The sequence below is a fragment of the Cyrtonyx montezumae genome, unplaced genomic scaffold (genome assembly GCF_038088225.1).
Source record: "Cyrtonyx montezumae isolate F1298 unplaced genomic scaffold, pur_monq_1.0 scaffold_24, whole genome shotgun sequence".
Classification (NCBI taxonomy): domain Eukaryota; kingdom Metazoa; phylum Chordata; class Aves; order Galliformes; family Odontophoridae; genus Cyrtonyx; species Cyrtonyx montezumae.
The window spans coordinates 11,714,019-11,731,910 of record NW_027071981.1 but is presented as its reverse complement, the minus strand read 5'-3'; the positions used below and the strand labels follow the sequence as shown (position 1 = coordinate 11,731,910).

Genomic DNA, 17,892 nt, shown 5'->3' with positions numbered 1-17,892 from the left:
TGTTTAATAGCACCCTACAGAGTTGTCATCAGTCATTACATATGGTACAAATCAAGTTACGTGTTCTACTAACCAGCTCAGGAAGCCCACAGACAGCATGGCAGTGACAGGGAAGTGGGAATCAAGTGTAGCACAAGAGTCCTGTTCAGTCAGATAGCTGTCATTGTCTCCTGCCAGTGCTTACGAGGTAAGTCTTTAGCTATAGGGCAGGGCTCTCTCTGTATCACTAAACTCTCATTTGCTTTGCTACTGCTATGAGTGTAGCCCAAATCAGCAAAGGCTACAAGCTGCTGTCACAGGGTCATTTGAACACCTGTAGGTTACACTGTTTAGCCAGGAGTTTGTACTGAGACAAAATTCAGCTGGTGAGGCTGAAAGGCAGGAGGCGGGTTAGAATGAAAGCAAAGTGGGATTGGTTCATGGACTCAGCCTGAACCCCTTCACAAAGGGGGATGTGCAACAGATAACCCAGCAAGCAAAGGAGACTGGTCTAAGGTGTTCAGATACTAGATATCTCAATGGTGCACACTTGATATTGATTATCTCAGCTGTTTACTAGAAGACCTCCTGTTTCCACTGCAGAAGGCTCCTCCTACTTAGGAATCAGATTTGGTGCTATTTAATAATTTGTGTGAACCACTACAAATTGCATGCTGTTCTTAGTGCCAGATAACTTTGTGGTTCCCTATACTTCCTATTCCTGTAATATCTGTTCCCTATATTTCCCCATTCTTGTAATATCTGTTTCCTGTTTGAGGAGCAGAAGAACAATTTTGTCAATTTTCAGACATGACCCTCAGCCTCCCAAAGTCCAGCAGTCATGGTATCCTAACAGTTAATTAGGTAAGCACTGTTGTGCTACTGCTGTGTGTTTTGCAGAGAAGAAAAATAAAACTCAATCCATCCTCTGATATTAGTTTGTGATCAGAAAACATAATCCTCTATGCAGGGAAATTATGTGAATGGATGCGTACTGTTAGTCCATGGCCCAGCTTTGCAGCTGAGGAGTCTCAGCTGCTGAAAGGTCAAAAGAGAAAGGAAATATTTTTTCAAATAATGCCACATGCATTTCCCTGAGGAGCATCAAGTGTGAAAACTATTTAAACAGCAGCCTTAGGCCTGGCACTTTGCCTGAGCTTCAGGTAGAGACATCTGGATTCCATTCTTGTTTTGCCTTCTTAATAAAAAACACTACACGCAGCAGTGTTGGCTAGTAGTAGTTTTGTCTCTTCATTTCCTTCCTCACCTTTGTTTTCACACAGACTACACTGACGGTGAGGGAGACTGGAGCCCATGGTCCCTTTGTAGCGTCACTTGTGGGAGCGGCAGTCAGAAGCGGACGAGGTCCTGTGGGTACGCCTGTACTGCCACCGAGTCACGGACCTGCGACAGACCAAACTGCCCAGGTTTGGTTGTGCTAGCAGAAGGGCACTGGGGAGAGGTGGTCAGGGGAGGGGGAGAAGAGCCCTACTGTTTGTAAGAGTTCTGTTGGGAAGAGAGTTGCTGATGCTCAAGGGCATTTATGAAATAGCAGGTTCTTTGCTAGTAATAATGTCTCCAGTTGCACTTAACCATCCCCAGAGACTTAAAAGACAAATATAGGCTTTTTTTAGGTTACAGCAGTCATTTTTGTGCACAGTACATTTTGTATTCCAAAGGGTGTAATCTACTCTCACATAACAAATTCGCGTTAATTTTAGCATTTCAAAACAGCCATGCTGTTGCCTTAGTGAGCCTGTATTTTGCTATGCAGTGAACGGACCTGCCTGTGCTTTGAGCAAATAGCTCCCCCCACTTACTTATATGGCTTTTGAGATGCGTGCCTAACATGTAGAGTCTTACAGTAACTCTGGATATGTATTAGTGTGAGAAAACGCTGCTGTGAATTTGTATTTAGGTGAACTCGTGGTGCGGTGATGCAGTAGTTCATAGAATCTTCTGAGCTGGAAAGGGTACTTAAAGGCCACCTTGTCCAAATGCCCTGCAGTGAACAGAAGTACCTGAGCTGGATCAGGTGGCTCACAGCCCCATTCAGGGATGGGGTGTCCACCACCTCTGTGGGCAGCCTTTTCGCTACCCTTATTTTTAAACACTTCTTTTTTTATATCCAGCTTAAATTTCCCCTCATTTAGTTTGAAACCATTTCCCCTTGTCCTAGCACAAGGGCCTGTCTCCTTCTTTCTTTAGTCCTGCTGTAGATATTGAAAGACAACGTTGCTGGTTAGGCAGTCAGAGAAGCTTTGCAGACCAACATGTACATTTCTTGCAAGATAACTACTACTAGGCAGTTAAGGAGAAAAATGCCACCAGATTTGCTTGTACATCCTAAAGACTAAATAAGGGGTGAAAGCCAGAATAAAGCCTATAGCTCCCTAGATAGATTTTTAGTTATTTGTTATCAGTTAGGATCAAACAGCAGCAAACATGAAAAAACGTATTACGTCACATAACAGACCCACAATGATCTGCAAGCAAAATATATTCGCTCTTTCAGGCTGTGCTGACGTTTTTAAAATGACAAGGGCAAAGCTCAGCTTCTACTGTTTATAATTTCAGCAGTGAATTACTGCCTCGTAATGGATTCTTGGGTATCTATTATTGTTCATCTGCTGCTGGAATTAAGGCAAAATCATATGATAATTTTATTGAAAAGCTGCCTGAGGCTGTTTTGAAGCTTTGCAAACCACTATTATGCCCTGGTTCAGGAGATCAGGAGAAAGTTCATTGGAAAGAAGATGGATGGTGAACAGACTTCATTATTAACCGTATAGTTATCATGTATTAAAGAGTTCTCTGCTCTCTGTAGATGTTTTTAAGTCAAGGGTAAAAAAAGAATAGTGTTCAAATGCTTCTTTGAAAAGATAAATGTTTTAAGGCTACTTATCAAAGCCTGGGAAACATTAGGTTGCTAGGCAGGGCAAACTAAAACAGCACTGAAAGGATGCATACTTTGGAAGGATCAAGTCATATATTTTCTGGAAATCCATTTGTCTCTCATCTGCTAGCGGACACTTATCCGGAGATTACTGGAAGATCCTGATCTCTTAAGATCTTGATATTTTATCCCATTGCTTCTTTAGCTGCGATGTTGCTGCTGTAGCCAGGGGATTGGCTTGATAAGTGATGGTATTTATCTATTGCCTACTCCCTCCTTTCAACTCCTAGTACTAGGAGAGACTTGTAATAACATTTTTCTTCCTTCAATTTTCTGAGAACTGTTTGCCCATGTATGGACATGAATTTATGCACCTGTCTTCAGACACGTTGCTTTGTTCTAGGAAATGACACAAATGGCATTTCCCTCAGACACTATACTTTAGCTAGTGCTTTATTGTCTCTGTTGGGAAGCGTGTTTTATTTTGTCAGACACCTGTACTATGTGCTTTTGAGATAGTGTTAGTCACATAAAACTGACCAGGTGCAGTGTGTGCATATGTCCTATCTGAACTACTGGGAGCTGCTGGCAAGCCTTGAGTCTGGAAGAGGAGGAAAAACCTCGATACCCTCATCCATTCCTCCACCAGGTTCAAATCTAGATTATATTTAAGCAGCAAATTGTTTAAATGCTAAACTTCAAAAACTCTTTACCTTGGGGTTAAACTAATTGTTTAAAGCAGCAGTCAGCTTTGTAACACCCCAGATTCCTTGTTTATTCTACTCTTAAATGAACACTCCCTACAGCAACCACTTCAGACTGCTTCCTTAACAAACAACGCAAGGTTCAGAGTGGGGGGAGGAGGCAGTGGCAGGAAGACAGTTGATTTTGTTCTGCTCTAATAGGAAAACACCACAACCATTAACATGTTTGTAACAGGGATTGAAGATACCTTCCGGACAGCAGCCACAGAGGTGAGCTTGCTCGCTGGGAGTGAAGACTTCAATGCTACCAAACTGTTTGAAGTTGGTAAGTGGCCCTGTCAATCTTTCATTAATAGACAAGAAACTTAGTTGGATTTTCCTATTTTGACCCGCTGTGGATTCAAGGTTTTTAAGTTTATTGTAAGAAGTGTCAGTAAAAATGGTCATTTATTACACTGCTTAAAGTAAGTCTATGACATGGACCTACTCACTTCCACCACAGAATCTTGCTTCTCTTAACAAATTTCTGTGTCTTTTTCATTGTAAAATTGTGAATCTCTGTTCTGGTTCAGAAGTAAGTAAAAATTCACTAAGTAAATATTTTGCAGGAACATTTGCTATAAGAGTTTTTACATTACTCCAGAGTTCTGTTAGGCACAGAGCAAGATGTGCAGGGCTTCATGCCCACAGCATGCCATGAACACCTTAAACAACATTTTTGGTAGGAGATGTTTATCCGGATTCTTTCAAGACTTGCAAAATAATAAAAGCCTGGTATTCAGTATACTACTAGCCTATAAATCTCTTTGCAGTCATTACTTATATCTGGAATTAGTGTCATTAAGTCCACCTAATGCACAGACACTGTGATATTAATGTCACATATGCCCCTTTAGAATCGGAATCATTTCTGCCTCCATTTGTGAGAAGTCAGCCAAGATATTGGTCTCAGAGACTGAGCTACAGCTGCTTGAAATATCCATTTGGAAAGATGAAAAGAGACAAGAAATATTTGTTAGTTGAAAGGATGACATAATTAGGGCATAATAATAAAATAATAAAATAAATTAGGGCAAAATAATAAAATAATAATAATAATAAAGTAATCCTGACTTTGCTTGCTATCTTAATGTTTCCAGCAAGGTAAGAAAATCTTTTAACGTCCAAATCTGCTGTTCTTACAAAGGTGAGTGTGTAGACAAGGGCTTTAAAGGATGACAGACTTCAAAGCTCTGTATGTGTTCAGGGAATGCAAACTCCTAACTTCAGTTCTGTTGCTTGTAAACTTCTGACAGCGTTTCTTGTTTTGCATGGGGATAGTAGAGGCTGGGCTAGAATTTGCGAGGTAAGGAAACATCAAGGGTTGTTACTGGTGTTGGTACTGCAGTATAACTCAGAGTAGTATAGCTTGAGGCCCTTGAAGTCAGTCACCTGTTTCATTTCTTTATCAGACAGGACAGCACATTAACACATCACAGGCAGGGGAGCAAGCTTTTGTTACTGACCTTTATTTCTTAAGCAAAGCACCAGTGCTGAACAGCAATGCCTTACTCGTTGGCTATCACTGATCATATGAATTGGGCTGCTGTGCTGTATCCTCAGCTTTTTGTTTCCTGCCCTTTAACAGATACTGATAGCTGTGAAAGATGGATGAGCTGCAAAAGTGAGTTCTTGAAGAAATACATGCACAAAGTGGTCAATGACCTTCCCAGCTGCCCATGCTCCTACCCCAGAGAAGTTGCCTACAGCACCGCTGCCATCTACGATCGAATTAAGAGGAAAAACTTCCGCTGGAAAGATGCAAGCGGGCCAAAAGAAAAACTGGAGATCTATAAACCCACTGCGCGGTATTGCATCCGCTCCATGCTCTCTTTGGAGAGCACAACACTGGCAGCTCAGCACTGCTGCTATGATGATAACATGCAGCTGATTACCAGAGGGAAAGGGGCAGGTACACCAAACCTGATCAGCATCGAATTCTCAGCAGAACTCCATTACAAAGTGGACATTCTACCCTGGATTATATGCAAAGGTGACTGGAGCCGGTACAATGAAGCGAGGCCTCCAAACAACGGGCAGAAGTGTACAGAAAACCCTACAGATGAAGACTATTACAAGCAATTTCAAGAAGCAAGGGAATACTGAAGTGGTTTTCCTCCTCTTCAGAGGAAAAATAGCATTCATTTCCTGGATGCCAGAGAACTGATAACTGCTGCTGCATTATCTCCTTGACTGGAGTTGATCAGTTTCTTTCTAATGAATGTGTATAGTTGTAATATAATACATAACTATTTTTCATAGTGTGTGTAATTTATAAGCACATATCTCTATCTCACACACACCTATTTTTACATACAGACATACATAGAACTTGTCCCAGTAAGATTTTATACTACAGTACTGTTCATTTAATAATGTGCATTTCATTTTATTCACCAACTGTAATGTGAGTGTGAGATGGGAAGCGGAGGGAGGGGTGAAGCTGCCATCACCCTCAGTATGAAGGGCCCCAGCTGAAGAGGGCGCATACTTAAAAGTTATTAGGAACAATGGGGTTGAAAAAAAGTACTCTTCCATATGGGAATGGTTTACAAGATCAACGCATCTTTCTCTCTAAGTGATTTCACTACTAATCATGTGTAAGAAGGGAAGATTCTTTTCTTTTTGGAAGCAGCTATAAACCCTCACTAGCAACTGGAATTTTTCCTGTTACCTTCCAGGACAGGTCCTCACTATCCATCTGGGGTAAGCCTGCAGCAAGGGGTAGTTACGGTTTTCCTGAGGACCAGAATCAGGCCCAGGGCAGTAGTTCACCAAGAGTTGCCACAGCTCCAGCTACAGAACTACAGCTGGCTGGGCCAGTGTGTCATGCTGGGGAGCAGATTTTCAAGGCAGCTACTCGTAAGCTAAGCACGCAGTGAAGCTGCAGGAGGAAATCTCCGTTTTTTTAGTATAAAGTGTTTATTTTTTTCAACTTTTTATTTTCAAGAAAAACATTTCTTGAAGTTCTAATGAGCATTTCTAAGTTCCCTCAGACAGAGCACGCACCCAGCCTTTTCCCCCATTTTTTTTATCATATGCTGAGGGCACAGTGGCCTACAGAAGAAGCCATCCCTCCCAGATGGCTTCTTGAAGGGACAATGGTGGGTTAAAACGTCTTCATTTTTTTCCCCAAAAAGCTAGCATTATTTTTGTAAAGTATTTATTGAATTATAACAATAGCTCACATATGGGATGTGTCTCTAACATGAAAGGTTTCAGTGGATGGAACACGATCGCCAAGAATGACTGTTGTTAGGCAAAGATTTTACTTCCAAATTTTTATAAAGCACATGTTTACATGTTCTGAAGTGGCTGATACCCACGTTTCTCTGAAAGATAAAAATTACACCATGGGTAAATAAATATTTACAGTTCCATCCTGTAAAAGTCTGTCTTGCTGCACGTCAGTAACGCTTTCATTTGGAAAACTGAGGCTCAATGTCACTAGAGCGATGTGTATTTTCTGATTGTGTGGTCTGATGCCCATATGTGCTCTGCATGCGGAACCGCACACAACAGTACTGCCTATCTTGCATTACAGTCAGTCGTAGCTAAAAGACTCAAGACAGCCACGAAAGACAACTCCTCTCGCTGTATACGTGGACACACATACTGTAAATCTCTGCACCAGCTCTTCTGGCCTTTCAGGTGCCAGCTGACTGCAACTTCCTGGACAGGCACACACATCTTCTCTCTGCATTGCCTCATGTATAAGCGTGGGAAGTATCAAGATGGTGGTGTTCTGCCCAGGTGTCACAATTCTGAGGGCTAAAAAGCAGCCCAGACACACACTCAGACCAAAGGTGAAGTGTGGATGCTATGAAGCTACCCCCCAGTCTGCCAGGTCTACTTTGCCAGGCTGCAGTACCGCACTTACGCGTCAACTATTCAGAAACACAGCTGTCCAGGCAAAGCTACTGCACACACACAATAACTGAGGTACCAAAGTAACAATACCAGCTGGGAATCTCAGTTAAAACCCCAGTGCAGACTCAAGCCATAGGTTCAGGGAGATGTGGCTGTGTTTTAGCACTAACTGGTAGCAATTCACCATGGCTAGTTGAGCAAGAGGGTAAACAGTGGGATTGCCCCTTAATTTTTTTATAAGAACCAGGTTTTATAAGCTCTTGCAAGGTCATATGAAGGAGCCTCTACCTAACTGAGCCAGTTAAATTGATAGCAGATGGATGAAAAGCAAAAGCAACTCCAGGATCAGGCACTTGCTAGGGAAGACAGGTAGTTTCTGCAATACGGGGAGAAAAGGCCCTGCTTTTTAGTTCACTTAACTGTGTGGGGGAATAACAGTCTCAGGTTTCTCTGGGAGGGCAATGAGAGGGCAGTGACAATTCTTGAAATATAAAACATCCCTGCATTTTAGAGATTAGTAAATTATGGTGCTATTGAGAGATGTTACTGTAGCATTAAAACCAAACATAACAAATAAAGCGTCAAGGATGAGGACAAATGATTCTAGTAAATGAAATGACGCACAGCATTTCAAGTCTTACTGCTCCCGTTTTGCCAAGGCTGGAAACACTGAACGAGCTGAAACCACTGATAAGGACATGACAGTTTTTCTGAAGCATTAGTCTTGGAGCACAGCAAAAAGAGGAGTCACACTTCTGCAGTCTTAAGCAATAGTCTTCATTAAAAACAAAGCTAGTACTATTTTGCAATAAAACATATCCCTTCAGGACAGAGCTGCTTTTTACTTCTCCAATTTTTTTCTAAATTTCCTGTCCAATAACTGACAGTGTACCTGGAATGACTTTGAATAGTAGAATTTAGCAAGGTGCTGGAGATATCGTGGCCAAATTTGGCTCCATCTCCTAAATTCCACATTGGAATAAGACCTTAGGAAGGCTTTGTCGTCTCCCCTTTCCAGGCACAGGCCAATCGTTAGCAGAAACTGCTGTCATGTTTCTGACATAGCACAGAGCAACCATGTTTGAAGGCCCAGCCAAAGACAGGAGGGGAATTTAAACAAGCAGAACTACACAAGGCTCATGGCATCAACAATGAAATTTTCAGGGCGTATGAGGTAACCATCCGAAAAGGAAGCTTAAAATACAAATTTTACATCAGTTCTCTGTATCTGAGCAGTTCCAGTCACCTATTTCTCGTCAGCAAAACCAGAGCAAGCTATTATCTCCTGCTGGCTGCACATTCCTCTGTGCTACCTTTCTCTTGAGCCAGCACAGCCATTGGTGCAGTTAGAGGAAAAAGGCAAGTTATCCTCATTACCTGTAATGCTGATCTACCAACAGAGAAATCACTGCATGGCCTCAGAGCCAAGCTGGCAGGAGTGCCTAAAGCTGGCACTACTGCTGGGAAAGATGTGTGGTGCAGTGCCCTTGGGCAGCCATAAAGGAATCAAGCACATACCTTTGATGGTTAAATGGATGAGCAGGCCTGCCTTCACATTGCCCAAACAGCTGCTGAACAGCAAAATTCCACTAACATAACCCACAGTGATGCATATGGGTTATAGGACAATATAGCAAAAAAACAAAAACATACACACATTCACAGATCCCCACAAGTCTGCATTTCTTACCATCTGCATTTTCCACCCCTGCTGTGCAGAATGGTTAGCACTGTCAACACACCACATTCTTTAGAAAAACGCCAGCGAGTCTGCAAGACCGCCTTTTCCATTCGTAGAGCTTTCATTGTGATTGTAGGGTTTGTGTCAATGAATAAGTGATGCACCTGACACTTCTAAGTGGGGTCTGCTGACACCAGCAATGACTCTGTTGCTTTTGCATCCCGAGCAGTGATTGTTTTCATGGGCAAGGTGGCTCCTGCTGCCCAGGGCTGGATAAAGCTTTGGGTGTTTGACACTGCTGTGGCTGGAGCAGCAGTGGGACAACAGCAGAAAGGTTCTTGCCCCAGTTGAGGGGCAATGGTACAGACAGGTCCTCCTTTTCTAATCTCAGTGGAAGGCACAAAGCAGAGGAGAACGATCTCCAATCTCTCCCTGCACTTATGCAAGCACACCCACATCGCTTCCCCTGCCCACAGGCAGAGCACGAAGGCAGGAGCACACTCCCTTGCAGGGGGAGGCCAGCAGTAGGCACCAGCGTAAGGAGGACAGTTTATCCACAAACCGGTGCAAGTGTGGTGCTGCCCAGCTGCAAGGCACTCGTGTGACAGCTGACAGAACACGTGTTTTTCTAGCACCAATTTCCCCTTCCGTTCCCCTTTGTAACTTTTAATGGAAAAATGTGTAGGCAGTTTCCATTATGCCTGTGCTGTTTCAGACAAATTAAGGGGTTGGCTAAGAAACCACTGGCTTCATATTTCATAAATAGTACACACACGCATGCATTTTTAATGAATGTAAATGTATTTAGCATATCCTCTAGCCACAACACTTTATAGCAGCTTGTTGCCAAGAGCAGCATCTGCAAGAACAGACCTTCAGAAGATCCCTTCCCTTGGAGTGTTCACGGGCTGGGGCATCTTGTGTGTGAGGTGGAGCTCCCCCAGGAAGCTGATCCCACAGAAGCCATTACTGGATTCTGCCTGATCCTTACTGAGTAACAGCTTTCTTCATTTTTCCTTTTCAGTGTCATTGCTAAAGCCATGTGTGCTTTTTATAGCTATGCTAATTTTCTATCAGGTCAAGGAGCCATACATTCCGTAGTTGCTCTCTATCACACAAAGGCTGTGGGAGAGATTTTAGCCACAAGGAGATTTCCATTCATTAAAATCCACTACTTATAGGGGATTCAGAATGTTCTATTCTAGAAGTGATAGCTATATAGCACAGGTTAGATCAGCCAAACTTAACAAAACAAATTGTGGGTGGCTCCAGCTTGAATACAGCCTTTCTAAGCCTGAGCAAGCAACACTACACATTAAATGTCAGAATTTGCTGAGAGACAAACAGTCTGCGTTAAAAAGGAGATGAGAGCAGCAAGCCCAGTTGCACAAGAGGTGATCAGCAAGGCCAAGGAGTCCAGCACATCCATGCTCGTCACAACATTGTGAGCTGCAAAAGTCTCTTTAGCCAGAGCTTAAAAAGGAAAGAGCAAAACCGATAGAAAGTGGGAGATTTTTCTCTCCCAAGCATAACCACCCGTTTCTCCAAAATAACTCTCTTTGCAAAATTCTCCCATCATCAGAGCCAGAGGCCCCAGAGAAGCTCATGACTTGAGAGGCCCCAGAGAAGCTCATGACGTGGTGAGGCAGAGAAGAGAAATAGCAGCAGCCATCACCACACAGCCAGCTAAAGGACATCCACACCACCAAGGGTGCCACCAGCTGCTCTCTGCACCAGTACTCCCTGCTTCTTTCCCCTCAGCCCATTTTTCAGGTAAAGCCAGTGGTTGCACTCAGTGAACGCTGCTGTAATGAGCTAGAACCCTTCCTGGAACGCTGCTCCACTCTGCTTGCTGCTCACATGGGGGACAAGTAACAGCCTCTTGCCCTACTCTCACCCTTGTGTCAGCTTTGCACACCCCATCTGTGAGCTCCCTGCGCAGATCAGTACCACTGGAACAGCCACTGCATTGCCCTGACTTATCCTGAGACACTTCTCACATCACTTTTCTTTTTTCTCCCCCACTATTTTACTGTCAGTGGGAAGAGGCTGGGCCAGAGCTTGTGCTGAAGATAGTTTGTCTCTTCTGGCTGAATTCCAGCACGAAAAGGGCACTTTATACACATGGGCTCTCTTTCATGTTTTACTGCTGGACTAAGTCCACACTGTTGTCCAGCTCAAGGGGGAAAATAAAAGCAGAATCCATACATATCAGGAAAGCATTAGATAAATATATCTAGGTGTGCACGTTCTTACCAAATGGAGCACGATGCTGATTCATTTAATTAGCCTGTCTGCAGAAAGTCAGAAAGAACAACCTATGATGCTCTCTGTACTGAAAAGAGCTTAAGTCCCTGGACAAGTCAAAAAAAGGAGAGTGTAGTTTAACTCTCTCCAAATGCCAGCATTAATTCAATAAAGAAACATGCATACATGAAAGTAATGTGTGAAAACAAACCGACTGATAAAGAAAAATATGTGCACGCTGCTTGATGACACACAGCTGGGAGAAAACTTTAATCTGCCTGAGGGTAGGAAGGATGGATCAATGGACTGAGGTCAGTTGCACGAGCTTCAACAAGACCAAGTGCTGGGTCCTGCACTTCGGTCACAACCCCATTCAAAGCTCCAGGCTTAGGGCAGAGAGGATGGAAAGCCACGTGAAGAACAGAAATCTGGTGGTGTTACTTGACACACAACTGAACATGAGCCAGCAGTGTGCCCAGGCAGTCAAGAAAGCCAATAGCATCATAGCTTGTATCAGAAATAGTGCAGACAGCAGAGAGGTGACCACCCCTCTGTACTCAGTCCCGGTGGAGGCACACCTCGAGTACTGTGCTCAGTCCTGGGCCCCTCACTACAATAAGTCATCAAGGCCCTGGAGCACGTCCAGAGAAGGCCAATGAAGCTGTCTTACGTGCAGCAGCTGAGTGAACTGTTCACTCAGGAGAAGAGGAGATTCAGGGCAGACCTTATTGCTCTCTACAACTGCCTAAAAGGAGGGTGGGGCAAGGTGGGGGTTGGCCTCTTTTCCCAGGTAACGGTGATAGGATGGGAGGGAGTAGCCTTAAGTTGTGCCAGAGCAGGTTCAGGCTAGATATTAGGAAAACTTATTTTCTAAAAGTATAGTCAAGTATTGGAACAGGCTGCCCAGGGAAGTGGTAGAGGAAACACACCTGGAAGTTTTCAAGAAACATGTTGCTGTGGCACTGAAGGAAATGGCTTAGTGGGCACAATGGTGATGGGTCAGTTGCACGATTGTCTTAGTGATATTTTCCAACCTTAATGATTTTGATTCTAAAATTCAGATTTGAACAAAGCAAGCAAAAAGCCAGCTCTGTCAGTAAAGGACCAGTGGCACAGCCAGTGCAGGAACAGGTCAGGTGGACCATACCGCATGCTGACAGGAAGGATACTTGGCACCTACACAGTAAATGTTCCTGTCCTGTATACAACTCCTTTTTCCATAACAGCCTTCTCTTGTAGGGGGAGCAGCGCAGACGGACATTGCAACACACCGATGTGGCCACAGGCATAGAGGGGCTTGACATCTATACCTCTGCTCCATGCCAGCAAGCACGAGCAGCATGGGACAGGGCCCTCATCCTCTGAAGTCAACAGCAAGGATTGATTCATCTTTATTCCACTCTGTTGTTTCGGGAATTGAACTCTTTACCAACAAGAAGCAAGTAAACATTTTCCATTCCCTTCTTTTCCTAGACATTGAGCAAGAGTAACTTGTAAATTGCTTCCAGTGACTTCAAGACAACAAGGGAACAAACAACTATCAACAAGCATTACACTCATTGCTTCACACGAAAATAGTTATGAGAATGAAGGGGTCCTGACAGGCAATTGGAAAACATTCCTTTTTATGCTAATTTTATTGTATTTTAGACCAATTTTCCATTATTTAAAATGTGCAATGTAATGAAGAGTTGGAATGCCTTCTTTTGTCATAGTATTTCACACCCAAGGGCTCTGAGCACTTTTGTGAATCAAACTCAGCAATAGTTTTGTAAAGCAAATAGTTTAGGAAGCAAAGAACTGGAAACAGCAATTTTGAAGTTGTTGGTAGTCAGGAAGGAGCCTATAGCAACGTACTGCTACTGGGTCTTCCTCTCCCTCTTCTGAGGCAGACATCAGCCCAAAGCCCTCCAGGTCTCAACTAGGGCCTGCAGGACCTCATCTCCATGCCCATGCTGAATAGCTCCCCAGCAAAGTCAGTAAGTCAGGGAGGAAGGTGACACAGTTTCAACCGAGGAGAAAAAGTAGGGAATGGCCAATGAAATGCTTTGTACGTGCTGAACCAGAGGGCTGAGATGGGCAAACGCAGCTCCTTTATCACTCTACACCGCTATTTCAGATATTCACCAGGGCTAAGAGACAGCATTAGCTGTCTTGGAGCCATTGCTCACTGGACCATAGCTAACTGGGACCATCAAGTGGCTCCATTCTCATGGACAGTTCAATTCCCATGGACAAGCAATCCTATTGCAAAAACCAGTTGTAACTGGTGCTGTTAGACAAAGAGCTCAAAGCCTGGGTGAACATAAAGGCTGTGCTGCCTCTTGGTGATCCCACACAAACACATATGGGTGAGGCTTTGAGTACTTCCATGCACTTGCATATAACCATAGGCAATGGTAATGCAAATTTCATTATATTATTGGCACAGAACTGAAGGGCTCCAGGGGACTCATGGGGACAAGCTTAACTATCCCCATAAAGCAAAGCTCATACAATCCCTTCATGAGAGCATTCTTCCACCATGGGCATAATTTCCAGACAAAGTGGAGATCCGTCTGCACATACAGCCTCTCTCACACAAGTACTATTTTAAAAACACAACTAGTTATCAGCTGGTAGCTTTTGCAAGCTACACAGTCAGCTCCTGCACACCTACAGGAGGATTGGCAGAGACGGGCAGCAGAAGTACAGATAGACCCAGTATGGTTTGCCACGCTTTCCAGCCTTAGTTCATTTATATGCTACAGTGCAAAGCCTCTCTAAGAAGCACATCCCAGGAGTTCCAGTTACTATAAATAATCACAAGCTGAATATTTCTATGGCTTTAAAGTATGAAAATTCCTATCATCTTTGTGTATGGGATGGTACCAAGGAAATTAACCTGCTCAAAGTCAGGACAGGAAAGAAGGGTTGTGGCAAAACTGGGAACTGACTCTAAATGACTTTTCCCCATAAACACCCAGCTCAGTTCTAACACAAGCTGTACTAGTGTTTTTAATGCTGATATTTTCTAGATTTCAGTGATGATCTCTCATTCCCATCAACACTTCAGAACAAAACTGAGCAGCTGCCACACTGTGCAAGGCAAAGCCTGTGCCTGCATTGAAAACCCTCTGAGCCTCAAAGTAGCACTTGTATGGGCCCTCCATGATGAGTGTGAACTGGCAGGTGCACGCAGCCTGTACAGGCATCTGTTCTAGGTGGATTTCAGGAATGTACTGTTCATGGGGCAGCTTGGTGATTCGCTGCCCCGCATACAGGAGAGCTTTGTTCTCTGTGGGATGAAACCCCAGTCTCTAGTTCATTAAATGCATTCACTGCCAAGAGGATGAGTCACAAAGCAGTTGTGTAAGCACGCCTATGATGAAAGCACAAAGGACACACGTTTTCTTCATGGAGGTTTACTTGCATCTGCCAAAACCCCTTTGATGGGCACAGGTGGGCAGATGGGCCCACTGGAGCACTGCCCTGCTCCATCACCTCCTGCCCTATTCTGGGTAGGGCTCAGACAGATGCCCTGCCTGCAACTGGACACACAGCACTTCAGGCAAGCAGTAAGTACAGTACAGATGCAACAGCGGAACAACATCCCCACAACATCAGCTACAAAGTTCCCTCCACTGCCAGCCAGGATGTGGCCAAGAAGGGGAGAGCAGCAAGTCCTGTCTAGCTGCCAGAGTAGCTTCACTGGCCACATCAAGGACCAACTCTTCTCGCTGCCCCCGTCCTCCAGCCGTTTCTAATAGATACAGGGGAAAACAGGGAGGGGAGGGGAAGAGGGAGGAGCATCTCCAAAGCTCTACCAACAAAGCTGCTGGCACAGCACACCTTCACTAATAGATTGCAAACTGTACCAACTGCAAGTTGCAAATAAATAATGAAAGCAGCACGTCCTGGCTTAAACTGGACCACATTTTTCTCTCCTCATCCCCTACTCATCAGATTGCAAAGCCTTTGCCAGGACCAAACACCCGCCCAGCCCCAGGAGCCAGCAGTGGGGTGAGGAGCCTTGTGATGCCTCTTCTGAATCAGACCTGAACAACGGGCTTTTGCTGAGGAGGGGGGGGTGGCAATAATAATAAAAAAAAAAGGGCTGCATTTGTGTAAAGCACTAGGGATAAGAAAAGGGGAGCAAAAACCTGCAGGTGATGCTGCTAAGGCAGCAGAGATATCTCAAACCCATGGGGGGACCTGCTCAAGTCCCTGCAGGGTCTGGAGGGAAAACAAATGCTACAGATTAAAAGCAGCTTTGGGGACAGACACATCTGTACATTGCCGTTGCTCATGCAGTTTCTCCCAACAGCTGTGAGCTCCTCTGGTAGTATAGGTAGGCCCTCAGAAAGGTGCCTCGGGGTCAGATGCACTTTGTTCTCCCCACCCAGCCTGTCTCGTGTCCTCACCCCCTGCCTCCAGCCAGATGTGCCCACTGCCATGCTCCTGACAGCCCTTGCATCTACACTGGTGTTAATTCAGTGATTCAAGTCAGGAAGCTGATCCAGCTGAAATCCCCAGCAAGAAAAAAAAACAGTTTCTAGGAGAATGTACGCACTGCCTTTGTGCTCAAAGCACAAAAACCTTCTTGATGTGTTTAAAAAATATAAAACAGAAAAAAGCAACAGAAGCATCTTCATATAGGCCTCCTTTTAAGTTGAAGAAAAGTGCCACAAAGATACGACTTTGTAACACAAAAGAAATTGATCTTGCCTTTACTGAAAGAGACATCAGACTGCATGGAATTCATCACTGGTTCTACTCTTGAAAAAAAAAATCAGCTGGTAAAGCTATGATATGACCTACTTTAATTTGTTGTCTTGAAACTCGAAGAGTGTAAGATTGTTCCTGAAGCCTGGAAAAGGGAAAAAATGCAGGCACCATATCCAAAACTCAGCACTGACATGTAATCTGCTTCTACACACTTGAGAAGGCATGGCTATAGCAGTCAGCAGTGCTGCCAAGGAGAGGAAAATCAGGTTGCAGCCATCTTCTTGAAGGAGTCCAGTCCATCATCTTGCCCTAGAGCTGGCCAAAGAGAGCATTTCTGGTAGAGATTTGTTCCACATATTCTGAGAATCTTCCATTGATGGAAGGTCTGCTCCACACCTAAGCAAACTCTCTTCTTCTCTGGCAGGTTCTTTGCATAAGCCTTCTTCCTTTTCACTTCAGAGGCTGTGCACCTTTTTCCTATAGTAATGGACCCAGAGAGCAACACCGTTTCTTCCTCCTTGCACATGTGCTCAGTGCAGCTGAAGGTTGTTAACTTGCTCCCTCACTTCCTCAGTTCTTCTCATTTCCCATGAAATGTAATGTTCAAACTTCCACAAAACTAGAATTGTGTTTTTGTTCCCATTCACACTCCCTCCGAAAGACTCTCAGCATTTGTTTCAGTTTCAATGTGTACTACTGAGTGCATCTCTCTGCCGCCACCCTGTCCTTCTGAGAACTTTCCTTAACTGCACAATCTGCATTTTCTCCATTTTATTATTATTTTCATAGCTCATTATCATACCAGCTGCCATAGCCTGAACAAAAGTTAGGTAATATACTCTGTGGCCCCATCAGAAACCCCAGTTCTCTTTGCTCTTTTGCAGGTGAGATGTGAAAAAGCTCCACAAGATACACAACACTGCACGAGAAGAGAATGCTGCCCGAGGGCTACAAAAACCCAGAAGTTTGGCAAGTGCACCTCGGTGCTTTAATTAAAAATATTTGATAGGTTTAGAAGTCTGCTGATTGATTGATTTGTTTATTTTGGATGGAGAAAGAAATTGATTATATCTACCTGGGTGTATTTATAGCAGCTTAATTTGTTTTTGACATTTCATATTTTCTCTGATTTGATAAGACTGTGGCCCTTTAATAAGCTGAAGTATTCAGATACTTATGACAATCTGGCACTCGAATTGTTTGCTTTAGCATTGCAGATTGCACAAGAGACATGAAAGGTTTCGGCATAGCTGGAAAGTCACTTTTGATGAAATCACCCATCGCTCCAGGGACTGCATTCTTTACAATTTGTGCATACTGATGATATGTGTCTTCAGATGCATTTTGGCATCCCTGTGCCAATTTCAGAAATCCATCTGGGACTCAGGAACAAAGCAAACGCACACGAACAAGAGGAAGACAGAGCTGGCACAGCTACCAGATGGATTTTCTTTAAGGAAGCTAAATCGCTTGTTCATTTTGCTGGCAGAAAAAGATAGGAAAATGAGTGTTCCTGTTCTTGATGAACTTTGTGATATTGTTAAATCCTTCAGAAAACATATAATTCATGGCAAAGCTGTGGCAGAATTCCTTTGCACTTATCCACACTGTGGCTTGCCCCCAAAACACAGATCTCTGCCTTCATTCCATACATAAGAGTTGCCCAGATGAACAATAGCTCTAACTTTAGAGACAAATCAGAACACTTGCTTCTATTTGCTTGCTTCCAACCCTGCCAGAATTTATTATGCCTCCATTGACCTTATAGT

The 17,892-nt window shown here is 43.9% G+C and overlaps 1 protein-coding gene across 1 annotated transcript in view; it reads left to right on the top strand.

Annotated features, from left to right (window-relative positions):
* The window catches only part of ISM1 (isthmin 1), a 36,247-nt gene extending 30,180 nt beyond the window's left edge, over positions 1–6,067 (top strand). The window contains exons 4-6 of the mRNA XM_065739412.1: positions 1,263–1,406; positions 3,815–3,904; positions 5,207–6,067. Coding sequence (XP_065595484.1) covers positions 1,263–1,406; positions 3,815–3,904; positions 5,207–5,724 — 752 coding nt within the window. The 3' untranslated portion in view covers positions 5,725–6,067. The remainder of the gene's footprint in view (positions 1–1,262; positions 1,407–3,814; positions 3,905–5,206) is intronic.
* Positions 6,068–17,892: the final 11,825 nt, after the last annotated feature.